General features: G+C 44.5%; 1 protein-coding gene across 13 annotated transcripts in view; it reads right to left on the bottom strand.

Moving 5' to 3' along the window:
- Positions 1–27,337, bottom strand: part of KALRN (kalirin RhoGEF kinase) — a 502,548-nt gene that overhangs the window by 57,718 nt on the left and 417,493 nt on the right. For 9 of the 13 annotated variants that reach the window (XR_007632104.1, XM_050340466.1, XM_050340467.1 and 6 more), the window contains 2 exons: positions 1,679–1,962; positions 793–897 (listed from right to left, as the gene is read on the bottom strand). Coding sequence is in view for 12 of the 13 variants with exons in the window: in XM_050340466.1 (XP_050196423.1) it covers positions 793–897; positions 1,679–1,962 (389 nt within the window). In the remaining variant the exon portion in view is untranslated. Of the gene's footprint in view, positions 1–792; positions 898–1,678; positions 1,963–10,690; positions 11,570–21,837; positions 21,999–27,337 lie in introns of those variants that run through there. The other 4 variants (XM_050340463.1, XM_050340468.1, XM_050340475.1 and 1 more) reach the window with 3 other exon arrangements.

The raw sequence follows: 27,337 nt of genomic DNA, 5'->3' as shown, positions 1-27,337 counted from the left end.
TTACTCCATCACTCTGCTCCTTGAGTCCCAAAAATATTTACATCCTTCTCTCTCTGTATTTCCAAACTCCTGCCTGAACCTTCCCCAAGAACATTCTGGGTTGTTTTTTTGTCTGACAATTTATTAATCTCCCCTATCCTTGCTTCGTTGCCTGCAGCAATTACAATCAGAGGATAGTGATACAGAAGTGGCAGTGCTAAAAACAGATGTCAGCAGGAAAGCAGGAAACTGCTAAACAGGAGGATAGTTTTCTACAAGGGAGAACGACAGCACCAGGAAAGGGTGGGGGAGGACATGAGCAGACAGGACCTGCACTGACTGTCAATGCAAACCACTGTGACAGCCACATTCACAGATTCTCACCCCGAGACCAATTGGAGGGCTTTGAAAGCCACTGTGACACTTACCATGGCAAATTCTGACATTGCTCAAGAGACTCTACCGAACATCAGACAACTACCACCACCAGCATGGTGCCACCAAATAACCATTCCTAGTGCTACAGCCAGACACCAACAGCACTATTAGCCTGAATGGAGTTTCTGACCACACACAGCACAGGTGCACAATCAACCTGTCATGAAATGGGATGCCAAGACTAAATTGCTTATCCAGTGCTGTTTGTAAATCCCGTTGGAAAAAGGTATTAGATTATGATTTGCTTGCAGGAATCTTTTATAACCACAAGTCTAGGCTAGTTCTGGATACTAGAAGACCACTATGAAACCACTGTGATATAGCTATGCAAGAAATGCACTTAAACAGAAAAATTACATATTAGGGAGGCCTTACCATCTCATCTTGGGTTGGATCATTGTCAAAAATCTTCATAGGAGGAGGAAGAGGTGTGTGAGACTCTTCATCTGGTTCATCTTCTCCCCAACCCTTCTTGCTCTTCTGAAGAAAAGTTAGATATAATTAGAAGCAGGGATGGGTTTCTCTTATCTTTTTAGATATCTAAGCCCTACCACCAGGCTCAATATTGCTTTGGATGGAGAGAATTGCAGGTAATGGGAGAGAAGCAATAAAGACTTAAGGTTTTGCCGGTTAATCCTGGTGCATTCTAAAGCTTACAGAAATACAATTTATAGGTCAGCCAAGCAGCTAAGGCAGTTACAGCTGTGTGCTGATAGAATAGAATGTTTTTCATTCAAAACGTTTTTAAAATGTGTTCCTCTATTTGTGTTCAGTTAGTATCTTTTGCACTTTTGGCTTTTAATTCCTCATTCACTTTATCAGGAAAGCACCACTCTGCTGAAGAACATTCCTGCAGAAAAACTGCAGGTACAACATCATAGCAGATTGAACAAAAACATGACTATTTGAGTATTTTCTTTCAATAAGGAATTACACTGGTATGGTAGGATAAAGCTGATACGAACCTCTGCTGCTCAAGAAGAACGTCACTTTTATCTTTGGCAGCTTTCTAATAGGCTATTTAAAAATCTAGTCAAAGGACAATAATATTTTCATACTCTGAAATGCTGTTCCCTATATATTCCATTGCTTTTTGAATGACAAAGCTGGTTGCAACATAGCTTTAAACAATGCAATTTTACATACGATTCGCTGTTGCCTCCAGACCCTGAGGGAACTGCGTTTAGTCAGGCATGACTCACACACCCCAGAAGAGACTACTGGAGACACGGTGTTCCCCGCAACAAACACCAACACACACCTCATCTGCGCTGTCTCCTTGAGGAGTGGTTTCATCTCCAGTCTTTGGCGAGCCAAGGTCAAAGCTCTTCCGGCCATCTCGCACCTTCTTTTGTTTCTTGATGTTGCTCTCGGTCTTCCCGCTGTTCAGCCGGCGCACAGGACTAGTCAACCATTTCTTCAGGGTGTTGGTCGAGCGCTTTGGGCCAGGAGAGCTCTGGATGGAGTTGAGGGATGGCTGAGGTTGTAAGTTGGCCACTGAATCAGACTTGCCCCCGTTGTCATTGACAGAGACTGAATATGCGTCTGGAAGAAAGCGATGCAGGTGAGAGCTCATACCAGCACCTCCTCTCACTCCCTGGTGCACGTCAAGCGCTGGGTAGCACTAAGCATGAAAATACAAGCTGCCTCAATGAAAGGCTTTGTGACCTATGGACCTTGTGTAAACTTTATTGCACACCAGAGAGTGGAATATGCCCTGTGACAGGCGTTTCCTACAGTCTTACACACTTCCCTCATTTCCTACCACACTATCTGTCTTTATGAAAGATCACAGACAGCAAAGTTATCCAGTTTTGTATGAAAGCCTGACTTTCATGCTAAGTGCTGAATTTCTCAGCTTCTTCCCACCATTTCATTGTGAATTGCCAGGAAGAAAATAAGCACAAAAAGCAGATTGCTACATGAGACCTGACAACCACCAACACATTGTCAGGTTCCGATTCCATAATTGTTTCTCAGCTGTTTTCAGACCCCAATTCCATGACTGTTAGTTAGACTACTTACTAACTTTTGAAGCACCTTAAAATTAACTCCTCTGCCCCTGAAAGCACCCTGTCAGAAGAAGTCACACATTCCCTAGAACTAAAAAACTGGAATGAACAATTACAAAAAAAATTCAAATCAAAGGAAACTCTCAGTAAAGAGATAGAAGACAGGCTTAAATTAACAAATAGTTCAATTAGCAGGAAATTCTGCTGAACTGCTTTCAACTGCAGTCATCAATACACATGTTCAGACTAGCACCTTGGAAGTGGGTGCAACCTCCCTTACTCCCCCCAAATGCAACAGACCAGAGATGTGCCAATGTCAGTAAGGCTTTAAAACCAAAACAAACAAGTTGCTCAAAGATTTCTCAATTGCCCTTTAGGAACAAGTGCCCTGTTTTCAACTTTTTGAAACCATGGCAAGGCAACTCCCTCCCCAGGAGCAATGAGGGACTGTGATGTTTAATCCCACACAGTTTAAGATGAAGGGTTTTTTTACAAAATTCAGACATTGTCACATGCCTATAAAATACAAGTCAGGTTGTACATCAGAAAGCAGTCAGCTGATCGTATTAAACATTTTTAGATTGCTATCTCTGAATATTTTATCTGCCCCAGCAGACACCAAAAACCTAAGTTACAACACATGAACATAGCCTGGTGCACTGAGATATTCTCAGATCAGCATTAAATATCATCAGAGATGCTGGGTTGTACAAATGCTGAGGGAGAGCTACTCTCCCAGAGAATCATTACCTGTGTTGTTTTAGAAGCCACTTCCTGCTACCAGCATGTAGAACTTGTACCCGCTCTGAGCAGAGCTGCTGCTCCCAGCTGGCTGTGCACAGAGCAGAGACTGCAGCCTGCCTTGTCTGCCAGCTTGTATAACGCAGACTGTGGGAGTCAGAAAATTTTATAACCATACATAGCCTCAGTCAGAAGTCGAACCAATAATTTATTACATACCTGAGGTCAAGAGTTAAGATTTTTAGAACATACAGGAATAATTTTAACAAGCTAGAGAAAGTCAAAGTTCATTTTCCAGACAGGAAGAAAATCCAAATCATCTGTCTTTTGACAACTGGAGGAGTAAGCGAGAGAGAGGCTGGGAAGAGGACTGATCCCAGGTGACTTACTGACATTCCTCTGTAGGGGCAAAGTAGCAGGCTTATCTCAGAAAGGCCTGGGTTTAACCAGCTCCTGTTGATGTTATTTCATGTACACGAAGTGGTGTTAAATCAACTAGTGCAAGATAATGTTTATCAGGGGCCAGCTTATCTTCCACTCAATAGGCTTTGGATAGTTCCCCCTCCCAGGCTCCACGTGATGCTCAGATGCTCGGCCAGTTTATCAGTGCACCTTGCATCAGCAAAATTCAGGGTTTCACGATGGTGATTTTGACTTTCCAAGTGCCCTCACCCCCTGGCAGCACTGAACGCCCTGCAGGCAGTGGAGGAAGCTTGAGGGCTCCTTGCCAAGGGGCTTTGCCAAGAGCAGTGCCCTCAGGTGCCCATGCTACCACTGCTGCTGTAGGAGGATTAACTTTGGCCATTACTGGTGCAAAGGGATCTGGGCTGCAGTCACAGGAGGAGAAATGCTGGAAGTGATCACTCTGTGAGGTTGCCACTCCCAGGGATGATTTGGAGCAAGCAGCCGTATCACAGACTCACTGCCTTTGCTGAGGACTGGGCTTGGTGGAAGGTTGAGGAGAACTGGACAAGCTGATCTCATCCTATCTCAATTGATTAACGTACAGAGAGGTTTTTACGATAGCTTGTAAGTAACACAGTCCAAACCCCTATCTGCAGTTGACAGCACTTTGCCAATATAACTTTTGGTAACGGAAGGGAGTTGACAGGAGGCTAATGGAGCCTGGGACAACCCCATCCACCCCAAGGTTTTATTACTGAGACATGTGATCCTACATCAGCCCAGCAGGCTCAAGGCACATCCAGATAAAGGAACCCTGAGGTCCATGATGGAAGAGGCAGGGACCTCCCTTTCCACCACAGAACAGCCCTGGTTTTAGGAGCAGAGCCCTGCCCCAGCCTTGCTGCCTCCCTCTCCTTTCCCCAGGCAGCACACCCACAGCCAGGGCATGGACAGACACACAGCACCTGTCCTGCCACGGCCCTCTGCCCAGCCAGCCCAGGGAACTAACAGTCAGTTGTCCCCTATCATTCCCAGGAAGGCAACAGGTAGGCAGAAACAGCCCCAGTCCCAAGCTGGCCCACAGCTCACCCTCCCTGCTTGCGAGAATTTTGTCCAAAGTTAAATCCAGAGCCAGGAAAACTCTGCAGTCCAAATATCAGCCCCCAGGAGCCACCAGCCAACCCACAGGTTTCCAGAGGGAGGCGTGTTACACCGTGCAATAATCCCACTTGAACAAGGCTCTGTATTTTCCTGCTCAAGGTCATGCCTTTGGTGATGAAAAAGGCTGTTTACCAAGGGGTTACTAAACATTGGTCGGTCGTGCCATGCTGTGTGCAGCCCTGGCAGATACAAAGTCCCCTTCTTTCTCCTTGTCTGCTGAACTGCCACGGTTGAGCACTGCCAGGCATTTGGGACAGAGCCTGGGCTTTGGTTGGCCCATGCAGCCCAAGATTGGAAACATGGCCTTATCTTCCCTTTCCACGGTAATGTAGGCTCCCTGGGGTAGAAGGACAGACAGGGAGGTGGGAGAGAAGGACTGGTATGAATCTCCCTACTCCCCAGCCATCATTAGAGTCCTTCGAGGTGGGGGTACAAAGTATTCCCAATCTCATCATTCCAGTTACCACTACCACCACACATGCACTATGAAAAAGCCGCACCGAGAGTCCACACACAATATTCATAATCTTTTTTCCTTTTCTTTTTTGAAGGAACTGCAAATTTGGACACGTTTGTGAGCAAGCCATATTTGCTGTTTTGCCAGCCCTGCTGAGAATGATTTTTTCTGCACACAAAGCAGGTCAGATCGACATGGTTGCAGAGGCAGGACTGGAGCACCAGGAAGAGCAGAGCTCATGAAATAAGAGACAGAAAGATGAAACACAAAAAAATCTGTCAGGAAAGGCCTTTTAGACAACCTCCTGAGCTGAGCTTGTGTGAGCTCTGCTGCTTCTGCAGCACATACAGCTATAAACACATCAATCATGACACTGGATACTGGCCTGAGATCCAGACACCAGGTGGATCGAGCGGAAGAGGAGGACCATGCTCTTCCTGCAAAGCACTAGCACATATGTGCTTTGCAAACTGCATTAGTAGAGCTGTTTGGAAACATAGCTTGCTTAAGAAAAGCCAGAGAGCTTTTGGAAAAGATGCAGCAGCTCATCACGTGGCAATTCAGGCAGCTGCTGTGACCAGCGAAGCAGTGGTTGTCCTCACACTGCAGCAAGTCTGCCATGAGCAGTTGTCCTCCCACCAGTGTTCCAGGACACACGTTTCTAAAAAAAGGTATCTGGTGAAGCAAAACGGGTGTAGGGAGGTCAGCAGACTCGTGTGGCTAGATTGATTTCCTGGCCATTCATTCAGACAGAAGAAATGATGGTTTCCAAAACACTCCTAAGCAAACCTCCAAGAAACTTCTGGCAAGAGGACTGTGACAGATACTCAGCCAGACCAAAGAGCTTTAACATTCAGTGCTTTTGCACTGCTGGAGAAATGAAATGTTTGTTGTTGTTGCTCAAATGAACAGACATTTATAAAAGCATAGCTCTTGTATTTGAAAAATGGAAGGTTGCAGTTCTTGGTGCAACTTTCACTTGGGTGAAAGGAAAAATGAAAACCTCACAGACCTGGTTTTAACGCATAGTTGTATTCCCATTTGAGTCATCGGGAATTACTAGCGGAACATAAATACAAGGCATTTTATTTTTACTTCCCTGTTCCCCAGAGCACACATGGGAGAGGAGGTCTGTCTGATCAGAGTCATGCAGCACCAAACTCCTTTGCAGGAACTCGAATCTTTAACAGGGAAAGGGAAAGGCCTCTCAGAGCAACTCCAAAGAAAACATCAGGCTTCTCTTTTTGGTACATAATAATCACAGATCATATACGATAAGAAAGAAATATGTGTCCATAACCAGAAGATAATACAGAATGTAGCTATAAAGACACGTGACTAGAGCAGGGCACAATCTTGCTTTAGGTGAGGTGAATCCTCTTCTCGTTTATCTATGGTTCCATTCTCATTCCAGAAAAACAGACTGAGAGAAAAGGATTTTTCCACTTAAGTCAAAGAAAATGAGTCAGAATGGGAACTCTGTAATCCTCCTAGCATGTGCATTTAAATCAGTAATTTTTTTTTTCACTTGTGAATGAAAGCCAATAATGACAATCTGACCAATGAGCACATAAATCAGCTCTGCTGTGCTCAGCAGAGACCGTTTTCCACATTTAGTGATTCTTGTAAAATAATACTTCTGACAAAGACAGAATTTAATCAGACATGGGTGAAAGACTCACTCAGTCTTTATTTGAGTAAGTTTCCTAAAGAACAGGAATCTCCATACCAAAAATCTTGGAAAGCCGGAATCATCTAGACCTACCCTATGCTCAAAGCCCCTATGTTAGAATTTCACACTAAACAAACAAGAATCATCTAAACCACCAAAATGCACCCTCTCCTGCCCTTTCCAAGAGCATGTCCATCATATAGGCTGTAGGTTCCAGTTCACAGCTCTCAGCTTCTTGAAGTTTTATACTCTCCCTTGGAAAATGCTGCTTTGAGAGCCACCTTGGGTCTGCTCGAGGGATTCAGGGCTAAAGCTCTATTGACAGATGCAAAGATGGCAGAATGAGGTATGAAGACTGCTTCTTTGGTCTCTTCTGTGCTTTTGTATTAATGTCCAAAACATGCTCAGTGAAACATTTTTATTGGCACGAGTCAGGGTTACAAAACTTCGAGGCTTAGGCAGATGACAGTACCAATCCCAGTTATAGCGTTAGAGCCTGTTCTGCCTGTAAAACCTGGCATGGATTTGGAAAAGTTTGGGAAGCAACAACATTTGGACAATACAAAGTCGCTTTACAGCTATTCCTCAGGTGAAAAAACTAGGTTTTAACAATGCAAATCACGAATCTGACAACTTCTTATGTTAACAGATAAACTGTCTCCTCTGAAAGAGGCTCTAGTGAAGAGTGTAACGGAACATAAGGAAATTTTCAGTGCCCATGTCAGACAAAGACAGAGGACAACTGGCTTGGAAAGCCCTTTAGATTAGAAGTACATTAAACTTTCGCAATGGAATTGCAAAACGTGCCCTGGAGACTTCCAAAGCTCCCCATCGGCTCCCAGCTCTGCTCAGCTGCTCTACACGTGTCCAACTGCAGACCTGCCCCGTGTTTCAGCTTGAGCTAAAAATGAGATGAGAGCAAATAGGAGCCAGTTTCACACCAGAGGGTAAGGGCACATTCAAACTACGCCATTGAAATCTAAATGCAAATTTTGTTTGGAGATTCAAATGCCCTCCCTAACTCCATAATCTCCTGGAAATGAGCAAATTGAGAAGGTTCAACTGAATTTTCTGTTTGTGTCTTGGGAGTATCGTTTGAAGCTTCAAGCTGGAAATACCATCAAAAGGTACAAATCAATCTGGCAGGATTATCACAACTCCATTTATATATATGGATAAAATGACTTATGTCCAAACTCAAGAATAATGGTCTGAAGGTAAATATTTTATAAAAAAGTTTCTAGTCCAATAGACAAAGTAGCAGATGTACCGGACAAACTTTCTGATCACTGACTGTAATATAAAAACTCAAAATTTGACTTTCTGTTTCACTGCCAAACACGCAAACATGACTAAGTTCCAAAAAGAACAGGGGAAAAAAAGGACCAGAATCTAAATTAATCACACAACATTCAGAACACACTGTTTCATTATTGAATAGCTGGTATTTCTTGGAAATATGAAAGAAGAGCTACTTTGAGATAACAAATGATCTGCAGAATTCCTTTTAGCCACACCGCAAAGCAGGGGATGCTGCTGGGCGATTTTGTATATGGGTTTTTCCTCTGGGAAATGGTCACCTATCTGCTGGCTTTCATATTCAACTTTTTGATGATTACTTGCAGGTTGAAACCTAAGCTGAGGAAAACAAGCACTCACCCAGCTGGGGTGGGTAAACACCATCACTCGGAGCCGCTCATTTTTGTGTCACGCAGTAGCTCACCTCCTGCTCTTGGCAGCCAAGGAGCTGCGCACACTTCTGCCCAAGGGTGATGCAGAGTGGGGCTCACACCCTGTGGGAGCCTCTCTCTTTCCATTAACTACAGAGGGAGTCGGAGGAAATTATACCCTTAGCTAAATTTAGTTATTGTGAATCCCCTTCCCACATTTGAGTACGCTTCATACCAGGCCGATCTCGCAGCAGGGAATGATTAGCTGAAGTTAAGCATCTGACAATCCACTTTAATGAGCAATAACTGATGGCAACCTGCCATTAGCTTCAGTTGAATAGCTTTTATTTTTAGCTGGTGTTGCTCAGATGCAGCTTCCATCCAGCATGTGCTGGGAAAGCTGACATCCCAAAGTAGTCTCCAGGTCTTGGTTGTGCCAGTCAGAGTGTTAGGGCTCAAGAGCTCCAGTTCCTGGAGGTCAGAGAAAAGTCACTGCAGTTCTGGGAAAGTTTCAAAGAGTGAGATAAAACCAAAAGCCTGGAGGAACAGCACAGAGGCGCGTGGTCCCAAGAGACCTTGCAAGAAAAGTTACTGAAATCCTGAGAGCGTGCTGAATGAGTGAGCTGGATCTCCAGGGAGAGAAACAGAACAAGGAGGATGCACAGAGAGAGCCTGCTGAAATAAAACATGACTTCAGTACTCTCCAAGAGTGCCTAGTGAGAGGAACAGCTGCAGGAATTCTCTATTGTATCTGCTGCTTCATGTGGATCTAGGCTTTCATCAGAGGTGACTGACAGGGAGGGCATGGGGAAAAGAGCAGGATGAGTCCTCAGGTGAATATAGGGCAGGGTCTTGTTTCCTACAGATCAGCATTTAACTGAGGAGCTACTGCACATGAAGGCAGAACATGTCTTTGTGCCTCTGAAGAGACCCCAGGAAAGCACGCAACTCAACCCCATGGCACCAAGCACTTGAAGAGCAGCTGAAACATTTGCAGTCCTCCTCTCTGAGTGTCCCACTCAGAAATATGTTTCCATATAACAGCTTACAACAGTGATGGGTATCTACAATCTCTCTGGTTGGAGGTTTGAGCCTTTTTGTCTCCATTTATCAGTCCATCCTGCCTCAGAGTCCCATCTGACCCCTCACACAGGCTGCTGTGAATTCATGACAAGAATAATAAGAGAATAAACATCCACAGTGAACCCACCAACATGTTGGTAAGTGAGATGCTCCTAGCCAGCTCCTATCCCAGAATACTATGAGATACAACTCAAGGCAGGGCAATAATGTACCTTCAAGGGAACCTTGAAGTGACAGCTTTTTAGAATAGGTTTTTACAGAGTGACAGGCTGTGGAAAAGCTCAGAAATTTGCTCCACACAGGAGAGTTTGGAGCCAGATGCACTATCCGTACACACCTGCTTTTATTCACCCATTCTCTTGCCTCAAGTTTGTGCCCAGCACATGTCCTGGACAGGCCCAGAGCACAGCAATAGCAAGTCCAACACATCTGCTGGGAGAGCGCGTTGGAGCAGCCTTCCCGTAGTGCCTCACAGCTGGGAGAGCAGATCTCTGGAGCCAGGGGCACGCATTTCGCTTTAGCAAAGGAAGGAAATAAAAAGTCAAGACTAACAAGATCCAGAAAGGGCATGCTTTTTTTTTTTTTTTTTTGAACAAATCAACATTTATTTCAATTTAGTCAAACAAGTTGTTGAAGCACTTCTCTAAGTTCTACTTTACATTTTGTATTTACACTGTCCTCGTCCTGTGACAAAAATAATTCCCCACCCTGAATTTTCCAGAATAAGTGTAGCTAGCAGCAAAAATAACAAAGCCCCAAACACAGAGCAAAAATCTCCCTTGATATATTTTGATAGGAGACCTATGCATGTTCCGTAAAAAAAGTTTTAACCCTGAACCTTTATGTAAAGCTATATGGGATGATGAGGGGATAAATGTCATGTTTGAAGCTGAACAAGAAGAGCAGCATTTGCTGGCCTTTGCAAGTACACTGTTACTTTTAGCATAAGGAACTGTGAAATGCTTAGACACCCACATAGAAGCAGACTTTTTAACTTTGATCTAAGCAGTTTTGCTCTGCTGGGAGCGTAAGGGTACCAGAGTTGGCAAATACCATCTTTTATCCTGGATGCTGGGCACAAAAACAAACTTTATTACACATGGTTTCCAAGCAGCTGTTAGTACAACACAAGCCTTATTCTTTTGTGAAGTGTCAAGGGTCAGCTTCATTCAGCAGCTTCCAAACTGAACTACTGTAAGAATTCCGAAGTAATTTCTCAGTTAAATGACATCACTGCTAAGGTCAACTCTGCCTTACACTCGAAGACAGCAATCTCTGTGACAAGGTGGACCACTCTGCTGAACTGGGGGAGAGGAGGGAGGACAATGACATTTGAATGTCGTATTTAGGTCTCCCTACCTCAAATGAAAGTGTGGCTATGTACCCAAACAATTCTTCATGGAAACAACAGAAGAATATCGATGACAAAATTGGAATTGGAAAAAAAAGCAAGAACAGAACCAAAAGCTTTTTGGGATAGGAAGAAAAACTGCATGTTGAGAAAGAAGGGATTGGTCATTAAACTTTCCAGGCACACACAGGGCTCAGAAAGCACAGAAAACAAGCAGAACAAACAAACACAACTGTGTGCATCTTAGCGTCAGCTTCTTTTGCCAAATGCAGTAGCTTCCAACATTCAGCAGCTGTCTCTTGCTTTCTAGTGCTGTGGAGTTCTCTTTGGTACTTGGAGGCTGTGAGGAGCTCCGGGCAAAGAGAAAGTCTTTGTCCATTTACCAACCAATTCCAAAGGCGCTGATCTTGAATAACTTTACTAAGCAAGAGTGACACAGATGTTTAGGAAAGGGGGCTTTTCACTTAGTAAAGTTGTGGTAGGTGCAGTGGAAACCCAAGGCAATCTACATGCTTGTCAAATTGTGCCTAGGTAAGAACAGAGTCCTCCATGAACGTCTCTCATTTGTTCACTCTTAAATTATTCAGGCTCTGACAGCCCCTGAAAAGAAAAGAATGGAATAAGAATAAGTTGCAAGTGGTGCAGGGTGAGGGTGGACACCAACCACGTAACCACCAAGAACAACGAGGTTGGGGTGTTTGACGACAGACACACTGCAGCCGGAGCCTCCAGGGCTGGTGCCCAAAGCAGCTTCCTCCACACCCTCGTCCTCCAGAAACACTAGCGGAAAATACAAGCTCACAGCAAAGGTACTGGTTGGGATGAATTAAAAGAAGTAATGAATGAAGTCAATGCAAACAGCGGTTTGGAAATAAAACACACAAATAAGAACTGCTGGTGCTTGTGATGCTTTGCTCTTTGAACACAGCACAGGGAAACGGCTAAGCAGCTCAGAGACTTTTAACTGCACACTCAAGACCATCAGTTAGACTTGTGGGAAGCTTTCATTCATTCAGCTTAAGTAGGAAAACCAGAACGTCACTTGCTGTCCCATATAACAGGCTCATGCGATCTACGCTTTGGTTTTTTGTTTGACAGCTCTCTGGGGCAGGGAGAAGATCTGTGAGGAACCTTGCCTCTGATGCCAGTCAACAAGTTTATGAAATTGCAGGTGACAAAGTCACTACTACACCCTATCTGCGTCAGCAAGAAAGATGGACAGGAACTTGAAGTCTCAGAGAGCATCTGCTGCATGGGAACAGGAGAGCTCTCTGCAGCACCCTGCTGAGGCCTCAGCCCTCTGAAGCTGTGCAAGTGCCTTTACCCACCCACGAGCCTTCCCAGTAAGGCTGGTCCTAAGAAACTCATTGATTTTGACTTCTGGAGGGCTGCACAGAACCTCCCACAGCTTTTGTGGTGCCTTACACCATTGCTCTTTACCAGCAACCTCCTCATGGAAAACAATTCTGCATCCAGCTTAACAGAGATGTGCAGAGGTGTACTGCATAAACTGTACTGCTTCATTCCCATTTGCATCACAGACTCTCATCACAAATAGCTGTAAAACTGCTCTACCCAGCAACATGTCTAATAAACTATAATCATCACAAAAGCCATCTTCACTACTGCTGAGCAGTTGCTTTCTTTTGGCCCCATCTTTCAAAGAAATCAGGCAAAAGAAACACTTATTTGAACACAACACAAGGATTAGTCTAGTAGCAGAGGTTCTGACTTGTAGAAAGACTTTGTCAAATATAGGTGACCTGTTACTGCAATGTAAGATGTCTGATCACAGACATCCACCTGCCTGATAGTTTAGTAATCTCCAGGACAAGTGACTGCAGTGAATATTCAGCAAGTATCAGCCTTTAGATATTTGTCTGGAGCTTGCCTTGCTGTAGAGGCTTGTCTTAGACACACTGCCAGATCAAATTTTACAGCAACACAGCCCTGAGCAGCTACAGCCCTCCCCCCCACCTATGAGCAGCCTAGGATCTTTGAGCCTGAGTAATTTCTCTGACACTAAGACAAAGTCAACCAAGATGCTGCTGTCTGCTCAGCACCTGTGCCCTGGCAGGAGCTATGCTCTGCTACTGTGGAGTTGAAGTTACCACTAACATTCAAAGCATTCACCTCCCTCTTGCCTAAAGCTATGATTTTCCTTCTGCCATCCTAGAAAGGATCCCTGTTGATTAATACTTATTCCATTTCCTAAAGACATCTATTCAGCCTCCACATGCTTCAGCTGAGAGTGACGCTTGAATATTGTGCTGATCCTCAGGGTTCAAACTACAGAAGGTACAAAGAATACCAGACTTGAGGCACTTCAATGGTATTCGCTGTGAATCATCATTTTACATTGTACCACTCAGACACATTTGGATCTAAAATACATTTGCATTTCTAATTAAAACAGATTACCATTAGTAACTAAAGAATGTCTTAAATCAGAATCCTTAGGCCATAAAAGCTAATTGCATGATGCTAAAACTGGATTTCAAAAATATACATATTATACCCCCTGCAGGATTAATTAGGCAACATCTCTTCAAAAGAGCTCTCAAAAGTGTATTTATTCAGCATGTGGTTAAATTATACTGGTTGTGCAACACTCCTCATGGCCTGCCTTGGCACAGGCTCCCGTGGCAGCAGACAGCTGGGGCCTTGCTCATCAGGGGTGCTCCGCATGTGCAGATCTGATCCAGGACTGCAGCGAGTCCCAGTCCATGAGAAGGAACACACACGTGGGTTCGTGCTCCTGCCTCACCACCACACGGATTCTGCCTTCCCCCCTGGTGTAACCCTGCTGCTCCCCACTCTGCCGTGGGTGTTGTTCTGGCCAGAGCCAACTGGTGCCACGGAACAAGATGATCTCGGGTACGTGCGGGATGTGCTTCCCAGGACACGCACGCCTGAAAGCAACCGGTCGATGCAAATCTGGAAGCTATCACTGCTGATTATTCGATGCTCAGTTGGTCACCAGTTTCCTACATGACCTCAAGAAAATTTCTGGGCGCCCACTGAGCTGTAATGTGTTTTCAGATAGGTTATGACTGTACTGCATGTCCCGGGGGTGCAAGAATCCTCTGTCCACTAAAGCTGCATGTGCATTATGAAGAGATGAGAAAAAAATCCAACACAGCGTAACAGGGCACATCCTCAGCTGCTATACTCTGTAGCTGTAATTGTCAGCAAGACTCAACTGCATGAAAAAGTGTCCCCAGAGGATTTAGCTGCAGCTGGGGATGTGCCACTCCCAGCTTTCCCCTGTGCTCTGATCTGCTTGCTTCATGTGAAAAATGAACACGGAAAAATGCTCAGAAAACATAACAGTGGAGACAGCTCCAGCGTCACTAAATCCAGTCCCTTCTTATTGTGGGCCAGAGTCTTTCTCTTTCTTAAATGTCTAATTCAATGCCATCTTGTGCTAGTGAACTCAGGATCTTTGCTCAAAACTCACATACAGACTCTACTTGTGCTTTCCCGTACATAGCAACATTACATTTCCACGTTTAATTTACAATCTTCCAATTGTAATAATCCTGACCAGAAACCACCTCCTGGTTCCTCAGGATGGTGTTTGCTAATGGGTTCCCAATAGGTCTGGCTCCCAGGCTTTGCCCCTTTATGGAACTTCACAGCCTGAAATACAACTTTGCAGGGATCCAAGATTTCGGTTGTTGAGTTGTACCAGGACTAGCAATGGCTGTACCACATGGAACAACCAAGCTTACTGAGGCGCAAAAAAGGCAACAGAACAGCAATTCCTAACTTGTGGCAACACACAAAATAGGAGACATACTTTTTCAAGTTTCCAAAAGTACTGAGCAACCACAGTTCCTGTACAGGAAAGGAGCACCCACAACCGCTGGGAAGTGCTGGGAGGTCAGGGAGTAGGAAACCAGCCAGGGCTTCCTGCAACTTGATCTGTGGGCTACTTTAGTGAAAAGCAAAGGACAAGTACATAAACTGAAGCATACAATGGGTCTCTCCCCATCACAGAGAAGAAACCCCCATGGCTGTTCTATTATTAAGTGCTGTAATTCAGCTTGCAGGTTCTATTTTTCATCTCATTAGAACTTCACTGAAGAAATTTTCATATTTTGGCCTAATTGTCTGAAAGGAGACTGGGTGATGTGTGTGATTTCCTTGTTCTCAGCCTGCTGGGAAGAGGACTGTGGGACTGGTCCAAGCCAGAGGCTGAAGGATTGAGAGGCAGGTCAAACTCAACAGGACACCCATTGGGATGCACTAACTACCTTTAATTCAAGGACTGGTTTGTGTTTCAGCACAATCAGCCACATAAAGCATAGGAGCTAATGGTAAACCAGTTAATTTTTGTTTTGTGGTTTTCCAGTGGCAAAACATGGCCAAGGGAGATGTATTCAGGCTTATCTCATTAGGTATATTCCAATAATTCATTACATGTCCTGAAGTCCTGCTTGTGATCTAAGCATCTTTTTTAAGAAAACAGACTGACTTGTTTCTATAGATGTATTAAAGAGTATCTTTACTTGGCACTGAATTGCATGATGCAATATTAGCAATTGAACTGTCCTGCAATAGCAACTGATGCTCAGTGGCTAAACTGACTAAAGCAGAAAATTGGATTTCCTTACTGAACTGAAAACCACAACATTTGCAGATCCTTGCTGTAATCACTGACTGCCCACCAACCACTCTTTTGAAAAGAAACTGCAGCTTTTGCCAAACATGAGAATGTTTTCATAAAGTCTGTTAACAGACAAGAATTAGACTGAAATGAAACTGTTCTGGTGTGTTTGAGAAGTATCTTGATGCTATTTTTAGACTGAAACATTTTGAGGTTTGGTTTTTTTTAACTTTGAAATGATAGATTAGTTTTCCCAATATGTATGCAAGTTTTAACAAGGTGTATGCTGAAATATAACAGTTTGGGAAAAAAACCCAAACAAAAACCTTCTGGGGTCATGTGAAATAACTGCCCTTTTTGTTTCACTTCAAAATGGATAGGTTTTATTTCAGCATCCGTGCATTGAATTCCTGAACAATACATCTATCTGGCACTTATTTTATAGCAAAACAGCATGTTTAGTTACCCCATGTTTTTGCACTGAGCAGGGAGTTACCCAAGCTATATTTTTCACAATTATCTGTTCTCTTTCCCTTAGAATAAAGTCTCCCTTTTTCAGGTTTTTGACAAGATGAATAAAACCTTGTGAATTCCTATATGCTTCTTGGAGTGAATTGGAAGTTTAGCAGCTTTGCCTACATAAAAGCAAACCCCATGTTTCTTTAAAGCTGGACAAATTCATAGAAGTTGAAAACAACTCAGCAATCTCAGCAATCTGAATACTGAGGATCTCCCACCATGTATTCACCCCCAGACTAGTAACTGCAAACTTATCTTTATGGAAGTTCTTACTATGTATTTTAGATAATTAAGATCTGAAAGTAGTTAGAGCTGTCTAGTGGCGTGCATAAATTTCAAAAGAGAAAAAAGGTAACACTATTATTGCTTGGATCTTTGAAACTGAAAGTTGCTAAAGTATCTCAACAATGGCACTGATATGATAAACACCGTATTTACAGAGAGTGGCTAATGGCAGATGAGAGCAGTGAGCAGTGCAGCAACCAGCACTTCTAAAAACCTCAAACCTCCTGTGGTCTTGGACGCTTGATATTTTACATAAATATAGACCCACAATAAATATTTACATAATACAGACCCACTGAAAATCTGATTTGCTGTATCCATGAACAAGGTTCCTACCTCAAAAAACCCTCCTGCAAACAGATAAGATTTAGCAACACTTAAAACCGAGCAATCCTACAGTGAGCTCGCTGTTCCCCCTGCCTGCCAGCAGAGCAGTGGCCATGCTCTGCCTTCTGTCCATGTTCAGAGGTTACTTATCAGCCCCAGGTTTTGTCCTGAAATCCTTCTCTGTTGTTGCCACGCACACAAATGCTAACAGGTTCAGAGTAATGAGTCTATTCACCCAAAAGGCCGTCATGGGGACTGTCAGTCATGTTTTTGGGACACACTTTACTCAGAGCTATCTGTCAGGAGGGAGTAGAGCAGGTGTGGGAAAGCACAGTTTCACACTAACAAAAGGAGTGATTTTTTTTTGCTAACAGTATTCACCTTGTCAAGTTAATCCTGCTGGCTCAACTGAGCAGGATTTTCATCAACTCTTTTGTCCCTTCCAATAACCCTCTGCTATGACCTACTCTGAATCCTGACTCAGCCTGTAGAGGTGGGAAAATACAGGACTTGGAAGAGATGTTCCTGTCATGGGCTTACCAGTTTTCTCTTAATAGAACTGGAAGGAAATAACAACAACTTTCACAAACCTCACCACAGCCATTTGCTAATGAATTTGCTAGGAGAAAGAGCAGAGCTCAATTCTGGCACCAGAAAGACTGCCTACAGAAGACCAGTACACTTGATCCTCTTGACTCTACTGAGATGAGACTAATGAGCAACAGATGGACATCACCCAAGAAGTTTATTTGGGGAAGGTAACAGTTTCCTCATATTTCTCATTCAAGAAGGACCAGGAAACTAAGCAAGCTTTGGTTGACACCCTTAATTTTACTGTTGTTTTCTCCTCTGCCTCAATTTTGACAGAACTGCTTTGGCCATGCATTCCATTATGTTTTACACAGTGTAACCATGGCTGAGCCTGAAGCACTAAATAAAATATGTTCAAATTAGGAAATGTTATGGGCTTGAATATAATACTGAAGATCACTCTCTTGCTACCACTCAGCACAAAGGTACCAGTTCCCTTAGCAAAGCTCTGCAGCAATCTGTAACAGTGTCAGCACCTTCTATAAAAAGCACCATCAGATCTCACTTTTTCCTTAATGAAGAAATAACTTTTATTAACGTGCTGTTGACAGCCCTTGCAATGATGCTGGTTTTCTTAACTTCCAGTTAAGGCTCTGTTTCTGAACAGCTAGGAAAGATGTACAAGGTGGCTGGCTGGACTCCCTTCACTGCACATTAAGTCACCATCACTCTGTCAGGAGAATCTGTCTTTTTAATCTTACAGCTAAGTGCCAGTAACAAATCAGAGACTCGGGGAAAGAGAGGAAAAGGAAGGAAGGAAAGAAAGTAAAAGAGGACAGCAAAACAAACAAACAAAAGAAATGCAGAAGGAAGGAAAGAAAGTAAAAGAGGACAGCAAAACAAACAAACAAAAAAAATGCAGAAGGAAGACCAAAACTGTAGGAGATAAGAGCAGCCAGAGGGAGAGAAAATTCAAAATAAGAACTTTACCAGGAGCTTAGCACAGACACAAATCCACTCAACCTTTCATTTTTAACACATTGAGATTAAAGGTTTGACGTTCAGATTGAGTTTCTTCTGTTCTGAAATGAAAAGTTTAGATACAATCAGCAGCCTACTCAGAAGAGAAACTGTACAAGGAGGCAGAGAACACATTCTTTACTGAAGCCAATATGATATATCCATTTAAATCCATCCTCCCAGTTTCTGGCTACCCTCAAGTAGAAAATATTCTATATTCTCACCTGAAACCACTCTGCAGCCATGTAATATTACCGACAATGGGGTGTAAGGTGTTGAACTCTATAAATTATTCTGACAGTTGGTTACTTTTAACCACTTTCTTTGTCTTTATCTGATACACTCATAGCCACCTTCTCAAGTTGAGCAGATGGGAACATCTCTCTCCCCATGCTCAAAGAATAGCATTTCCTATGCCTTGTTAGTGCTTTCCACCCTCCTGGTGCCCATTAGGGCAGTGAGAGCCCAGCATGCTCCAGGTTGGGCTAGAACAAATGAGCTGAACTACTGCAAAAAAATGTCCTCTAAATAAGGCCCTGCACACAGCATTTAATTTCTGGGTTAAATCTGAGTCACTGGCTGGTCTTTATAGCTCCCTGTGCATCAGAGCCTGGAATTTAGTCTCCACCCAATCTCCATCCTCCCACCCACTGATGAGCTTCAAAGCCCTGCGCTGAAGGTAGTGCAGAGTAATGGGACTCACCCACTGGACTTTGCTCTGTGCTTAAAGGCAACAAAATTTTGAGCTCCTCACATCCAAGGCATGCAGTGGACCATTTTGCTTTAGAAAAGACATTTCACAAAGCAGGAATACTTCCTATCTCTTCACTTTCCCTTTCAGTACTCTTTTAAAGCAACTTATAAGCTGAACCACACTGGTAACTGAGGAGATATAGACTTAATGTTAAAAGAAAATAAGGTATATTTGTTATATATAATGTATATAATTGCAAATCCTGGACTGATTTCTAAGGAGAGTTCAATGTCTTTCTAGCTATCAGAAGACCATCAGAATTTGAACCCTCTTATGGGGGCCAGTTTTGCAGCATTAAGAAGCATCCCATTACACTCGGTCACTTTGCATTTGTGCATTTAGGAGACACAGCAAAAAGCCTTCCTTGCCCACTCTTGGCTTACTAAGGGCATTGGCCTAGAGGCTATGCAAGTTTACTGCTTCTAACTACTCCCCTCTATGGCTGAAAGCAAGTGACAGACTCTTGCTCTGAGGCACTCCTATATTAGGATTCATATCTCTCCATACTTCAGAACAGACAAGTAGTCCTTATTTAGTTCATGCAGGGGACTATCGAGGTCAGAGCAACATTGTAAATGGTACTAAGTGTCATTTGCTTTCTCTGGATGCATCCCAATAGCTCTGTACATGGGCAAAGCTGACAAGATCAGAAACTCACCAAGAGAAACAAGCAAAAAAGTAGCATCAAGGTCTCCACTGCTGCAATAGATGGGAGAAAACTAATACAAAAGAGTAGTTGAGTCATTTGTCAAAATCCTTCAGAGAAATGCCCAGTTACACAAAACTTACGTATTTCATGATACACTGGGGACCTAGGGTTTGGGTTTCTTCAGCTCTGCATTACTGCTGCTATTTAGGATATCAAGCATCCACACCACTTCCAAGCTCTGATGCAGCTCATTCCAACACAACCTGTGTTTGAGCATAGACTGCACACTCATCTTCTCAATTTCCCTCTCCCAAAGGTTCTTATTTGCACAACAAAACGTACTCAGTTGTTGCAAAAGATCAAGATACATCAGGCATCTGTCACCAGAAAAAAGCAAACCCGAATTTCCAAAGGAAAAGGAAAGGTCCCTTATGGGGCAGCACCGAGAATAGCTCCAAGGTGCTTCATATCCCTCTTAAATACAAGCTACAGTCACCTATTTGCACTGCTGAGATCAGTGAGAAGCCCTGGGACCAACAGTGTCCCATCCAGAAGCCCAGGTGATCACTGAAAACACAGAATATATGAAATTAGAGCTTCAAAGGTCTGTTTTTTACTGGCCACAGTAAAGCATCTCCAAGCTTAATGGCAGAAGCTGCAAACAGGGGCGCACTGATGCTGTAATCTGGGGCACCTGAATCCCTTGTCAAATGTCACGTTTGGAACCAGCTTAAACTCAGGGAGCATTTCCATCATCTGACTACCTCTGGTTTTCTTTAATAAATACAACATGATATATTATATATATATACAAAATAAATACAGATAGCCTTTCACAACTTTGTACCTGAAGTTTGCTACCAAGGACAAGAGAGAAGTAAATCAATTTGTATCACAAAACACCTTTTGTTGCCAACCCAATAAACTAGAACTGCAAACAAAGTTAACATTTCAAATGGTGAGAGAAGAGCCACCTGCTTCCCCTTCCCCCTTCTACAGACATCTGTAGGCAGGACAGGCAGCAGGGAGATTTTAATCCGTTAGAATCAACATGTGTAAGACCAGAGCCCTGTCAAAGAGCTTGAATACTTCTCCAGCCTGCTCCACGGGCCAACACATTAAAGCACAGACTGTCCAAGAGACTTGGCTTTCACAGTACTTTAGTACCACAACCTTTCTGCAGGCAGCCCTACACCTACAACCAGATTAAACGTTCCTTCTTAAAGGCGGCAAAACAGTGGAATGTTGTGAGTTGACCTCAAGAATCACTTATTTGGCATGAAGGAGTGTGTTCTCCCCAGACTGAAAAAGATCAACATCTTACAAAGCCATGGCAAACTCCATCACCAATTAGCTTGCTGCTATCACCACATAAGTGTGACTCTAGTTCAGGGTTACCAAAAATGCATTTGAAAGCTACAATTACTGAAAAAAAAAGACAGAAAACAAAAGCCAAGTTTTGTTCGGGACATTTTGCTTGGCCATCCAGAGAACAGGAAACATCAAATACCACAAAGAATCTCCAAAAAACTCACATTATCCAGAACTAGTTCAAGAGCCATATCTCAGCATAAAAACTGCAGGCTGGGAAACCTTCAGTCAAAGCATCTGAGCTGTGCTGTTCCATGTAAAAGCCAGATTTTGATTTTATTTTTACAAGGCTCTCCAGCTGCCCTGGCTTTCCCACATCTCTCTCAGAGATTCAGCTCAGCCAGCTTCCCCAGACCTCCCCCCATCACCATTCAGAGATTTGTGAACTGTGAGAAACAGATGTTCTCAAAGCATTTTGCTCCTACCCGAGCCCAAGAAAGACTAGAGAGGGGAAAAAAAAAAAAAAAATCTCATTCAAGCAAATATTTCTCCCAGCCCTATTGACCTACAGTCCCAGGGTGTTTCCTACAAGTAACGATAATATGTGTAACTGTATAAACTGTATCAACTACAGCCTTCCCCGCTCTTGGTGCTCGTTACCGGCTCCCCCGCCGCTGTCCCCCTGCCTGTCCCCGCCCTCCGCTGTCCCGGGACCGAGGGCACCGCTGTCCCTCCGCTTGCCCCTGTTCCCCGCCTGTCCCCGGGGCAGCCGGCCGGGGGTCGCTGCCCTGCCGAGGACACCGCTGACCTCCTGGCCCCGCAGCAACCCCCCGGAACAGGCTCCCGCGGGCCCCACCGACCTTTGAAGGGGCAGCAGCAGCAGCAGTACTTCGCCAGGAGCCATCCTACACCGGAGCGGGCGGGATAGCCGCGCCTGCCCGCTTTCATGCTGCCTTCGGGCTGCTCATGGCAAGGAGCCACCGGCCCGCTTGGGAAAAACAACAAATCAAATAATAATAATAATACTAATAATGGGGAAAAAAAAAAAAAAAAGCCCTAAAGGCAAAAAAAACCTATTGAGGAACGGCCGTGATGGGCGGCCGAGCCGCTGGCGGCCGCGGCGCCGGAGCCGCTGTGCCCGAGCCCGGCGCGCTCCTCGGGGGCGGCGCCGCCAGCGGGGGCGGAGCTGCGGCCGGACGGGGCTCCCGCCGCAGTCTGGAAGAAAAAGGGAGTTTTTCGGGGAAAGAAATTAAGGAAGGCGGTATCTGCGCCCGGGCAGGCGGCATGCGAAGTCGGTAGCGAGAAATAATAATAATAAAAAAGCCCGGGAGGAAGTTTGGTAAAGACTCGATACACTGTGGGAGGAGGGGTTCCTCCAAAGCCTTTAAAAGGCAAAACTTGTGTTGCTGCGGGTTTTTTAAACTTCACAACTTCTCTCCTCTGCTCCCCCACCCCCTTCCCCCAGTGCCATTCCTTAGCTTAAGCATCTGACAGCTAAAACTCCTTACAACTAGCTGAAAATACTGCCCAGCTGTCTTGTGATCCCAAGGGCTCTGCCTGCTTCCCGCAGCAGTAGACCTGCCTGAAGCAGTGCAGTAGGAATGCCTACCCTTCTGACACATGGATCAAGACATTTGAGATCCAGAAGCACAGCTTGCTTTGGAAGGTGCCAGCCTGTTGTGTTGGGATTTCCCACCTAAAGCACAGAAAACTGGAGGTGCCAAAAACATCCTGAACCTTGCTGGAGGCAGCTGGCAGGAGAGGTCGGGCAGGATTCCAGAGCGACAGCATCACAGTTTTGCACTCTTACATCAAAACCTGAACAAACACAACAAGCTACTTCTCCCAGGCAGGAAGAGGTATTGAGAGGGAAGAGCAGAAGGCAGATGTGCCATGCTTTGGGCCCCTGTGTGCCAGGGCTTCAGCCCAAGCAGGCATGGCTCTACGGATGCCACAGACCGGTCATCAAGACTAAGGCTTTTGGTAATGGCTCCTGTGCCACTCCTGTGGGGCTAAGGCCCATTTTTGGACAGGAAGGGAGGGTTGTGGCCACAGCAGAGTGTTCACAATCCCACCTTGGGTTGTGCCTATGTAGAGGGTGCTGTTGTCCAGGGGCAGGCCTGTACTGGCTGATTCCATGTAATGATCAGCTGGGATCATGCAGACCCTGGAGGCATCCTGGCAAAAGGACACCAGGACCTGGTGCCAGAAAAGGGCCAGAGCCCCTCCCTGAGAGACTCCCTCCACCACAGTGGAAAACAGAAAACTCTCCTTTACTTCTGGCTGCTCTGCAGGAACTGTTCTTCAACTACAGCCTCACTGGAATGACTAACAACCTCACAACAAGCCTTAAGCACACAAAATTTTCCTGCCAATGACCTTGAGCACCAAGGTATTTTCCAGTACATAAGAATGAAGGACACTGTAACTCTGTTTCCCTCTTGCTGTGTGTCCTGTCTTTCTTTGACTTGGGTCTTTGCCTATCTGGGAGCTGCAAGGGAATGTCTCGGGGGTGCACTCAGGGCTCTTGTGCCTGTAGCAGGGAGATAATATGTTGTATGCAAAGCAGAAACCGCAGCTGCAGCCAGAGAAGGAGAAGGTGGACAGGAAACCAGCTGGGACACCCTTGCCTTCTGCACCTCTTCCTTTCCCTGTTTGTCCCTGCCATGGCTCCCCTAGCAGCAGCTCTTCAAAGTGGCTGTTTTGGCTACCAGAAGTGCCAGGCAGTAAGAAGGCATCAGCTCAGGGCCTGAGTGATTCCGGAAACTTGCAGCAGGGCTATTCTGAGAAGGCAGGTCCTCGCTTCTCTGCTTTCTACTTTGTACTGCATCTCTCTTTTCTAATCCACCCTCACACACCATGCCCACTTTTTGCCCTCTGGGCTGGCTGCCTCCCACCTGATCTCAGCTTGATTTGGGCAAACAGAAAACGCGCAAGATGAACATGCTCTTTACTGGCATTTTACTGTTCATGTGGCATCTGCCCAGACGGGCAATACGGGCTCTGAAGCAGGAGCAGTCCATATACAGCACCTGGTTCGCCAGAGCCCAGCTCTTGGTGGGTTTTAAAAGTCAACTTAAGAAAATCTTTAAGACTCTTCCTATAAGAAACTAGGAAACATCCTAAGCGTCGCCTTTCAGCCCTAAATTCCCGCGACCCTCGGGAGAGCTGTCCACTGCGAGGAGGACCGGCGGTCCCCGGTGCGGCGGTGGCGGAGCCGGCGGGGACACCCGGTGGCGGGGGCTGGCACGGCGCGGGGAGCTTGGGGCGGCGAGGGACCGGGATGCTCCGAGACATCGGCCGAAAGCCGGAGAGCGGTGGAAAAACGCGGAGTGTGTGACGGCAGAGGCACTGCAATTAACCCCACCTGGGAATGAGGCTTGGCTAAACCAGAGAGTGGACATGGAGTCTGAGACCGAGAGGAGGGTTTGGAAGCAAGTTCGTAGCTCTTGTAATTGCAGCCAAACTTTAAAACATAATTAAGGTGCAATCTCAGCTCTGAGAAAACTCTTTGCCTAATTAAAACATAATTGAAAGCATTATTGTGGGGGAGGCAGGCTCCACCCCTCCCCAATCTACAGTTCCAGCAATGTTGTGAAGGTTATCTTTAAGAAGTTACTCTTTAAAAACCCATACATCTCTGCATCCTCACTGATGAATTATACATGCAATAAATATTTCACAAAAGAAGACCGAAAGCCACATTCTTAATAATCACAACACATCAATTCCTATAAAGCAAAGGGGGAGATGTGCTGTGGGCAGTCTAGCTCAGCTCCAGCCCCTGCTTCAGTCAGCAGCAGCAGCAGCAGCACTATCCTGAGTCTTTAGCTTCAAGTCTTGCACTGAGTCTTTAGCTTCAAGTAGGGAGCTTGGCCTTTGGGATGTAGAAGAGTTGCAGAGATTGGGAGGGGGTGGAAATCTGTACAGCCCACTTGCTCTAGGTGAGGGATGAGGAGATGCTTGTCTGGGACTAGAAGATTATCAGACAGGATGCATGAGTGTGTGGCTGTGGTCATGAACAACCTGCATGTCCCCCAGCAAAAAAAGCATCCATGCCCTTGCTCTAACCGATGCCTGAGTCAAAGAATGGAGTCATAGAACAGTTTGTGTTGGAAGGGACCCTAAAAATCATCTTGTTCCAGCCACCCTGCCATAAGGCAGGTACACCTTCCACTAGACCAGGTTGCTCAAAACCCTAGCCAATCTGGCCTTGAACACTTCCAGGAATGGGACAGCCACAACTTCTCTAGGCAATCTGTTCCAGTGACTCACCACCCTCACAGTAAAGAATTTCTTCCTAACATCTAATCTATATCTCTCCTCTTTTAGTTTAAAACCATTCCCCTTGTCCTATCGCTATCTGCCCATGTAAAAAGGCACTCTCCATCTTTGTTATAAGCCCATTTCACTGAAAAGCTGAGTCACAGGAGTTCTTTGAGGAAACACCTCCTGTCATCATACTCTTAACACAGTAATTATCTGCAGTGGAGTGGACAAGAAAATATTAGGGCCCTAACTTGCTGCATCTGAAGCTCAGGCAATTAGCAGTGTGCCTGCACCATGGGCCAAGAGCTGTCTTGCCCAAAGCATGCAGTGGAAGGGAAGTAATCTCAGTCTACTGTCAGGATGACAAGGAAATCACTTCTGTCTGCTCCTAAATACACCCTTAGACAGTCACCAGGCATAGGTGTTCCTTTCATGCGAAATCTAAGAAAGCCTGTAAAAAATCACTTTTGTTGTAGAGGGGAAATAAGTTCTCACTTTTTGACCAAGCTTTTCTGTGCAAAATTTGGGGTGAAAGATGGAACACAATTTTTTTCACTGTCTCCAGTGCTCCCCCATACCTGCAACAGCTATTTCATTTTCTAGGTTCTTAGGTTCTCAGACCTAACTAAAGGAAACACATGACAGAGCAACTAGGGGATGTAAACTGGCATGGCTTCATTTTGGGTCAACACAAATGCCTGGCCCAGACTGCCCTGGAGGTCTGTAACGACGAAAAGCAGCAACAGTATTTCTCCCATAATAACAGGTGCTGTTTCCTTCCCCCCATCACATATACAGGGAGATGAATAATGTAATAGCTGTCAGGAACATCTGTTCATTACTTATGCAAGTCAATCCTACATTGTGCTTTAGGGTGTAAACCGATCTCTGCAGAAAATCCATCCCTCTGGGCACCATTATGATAGAGTAAGATGTATTATGGCTGATTTATTTTTTTAATCCAATGAAACTTAAGTATTAGCTACTCATTTCTTAGGAAAGAATTGGAAACCAACTATCCAACAGAAATAACTCATGGATAGCAAAAGGAAGATGGATTTTTACAGTTTTAAAGAGACATTTAAATATGTGGTGTGACTTGCAGAGTCATATTCAGATGGTACAAGGAAAGGCAAGAAATTTAAACTTCATTGATAGGGAGAGTTAGGTACCTCTGCAGAGCAATTTAGACAGTGCAGAGAGAACAGTAAACGTGGACATTCTCATAGACTGAGAACTAGTCAGGGAGAAAGTAGTCCTTACCAGAAGCAAGGACTTAACAGAACTTGCTTTCAGATTACGGTCTTGTTTCAGTTCACTGAGAAATCAAGAGGTACACAGCAACTTCAGGAGCCCAGTAGATGCTACCTCACTGGTTTCATTACTCATTCTCTCACTTGCTTTCTGGGTGACTTTAGGGGAAAAAAATTACCATTTCATGCCTCAATTTTCCTATGTGCAATAAAAGGATATTAACATTTCACATTCCCTTTAAAATGGTCTGAAACAGAGATTAGACATCTCAAACTGAACAAGAAGAAGAGTTGTTATTGTTAGACGTATCTTGAAATGAGAGTGGCAAAATATGGCTCTGATATTATTGGCCTTTAGAGTCAGTATTAAAAAGCACTGTGATCAATATGTCTTGCCTGCAAATGCTACTTGCAAAACCAGGTAAATCTGAACAACTGGAGCGAAAGCAGATTGGCAGAGTGAAGCAGTCCTTGCTCAACCAGCACATTTCAGTACATTATTCTTGGCTCTGGCTCCAGCTATTTTCAACAGCACTAAACATTCATTAGATTAAATCAAATGAACCACATTCTTTAAAAATAGCCAGAGCCTTGTCGTGCCAATTGGAAAAAACAACAACTTTATTGGGTACTAAAACAGATAAAATAAATTAAAAATAAATAAATAAATGGAGTCATATTCCTTCCTGGCTCAAGAGAGTACAACTCCAAGGAGAGATTTTTGGCTCCTCAGTTCAGCACAGTGGTAGGTAAAAAAAGAACATTCTCAACTAGCTAAACCAAACAAATTAAGAAGAAATATAGACAGTCCAGCACAACCTCCATGCTGAACTGCAAT

This window comes from Myiozetetes cayanensis, unplaced genomic scaffold, assembly GCF_022539395.1.
Source record: "Myiozetetes cayanensis isolate MyiCay16 unplaced genomic scaffold, myiCay2020 scf9, whole genome shotgun sequence".
Classification (NCBI taxonomy): domain Eukaryota; kingdom Metazoa; phylum Chordata; class Aves; order Passeriformes; family Tyrannidae; genus Myiozetetes; species Myiozetetes cayanensis.
Note: the sequence above shows the minus strand (reverse complement) of the source record. Positions and strands in the feature narration are given on the sequence as shown.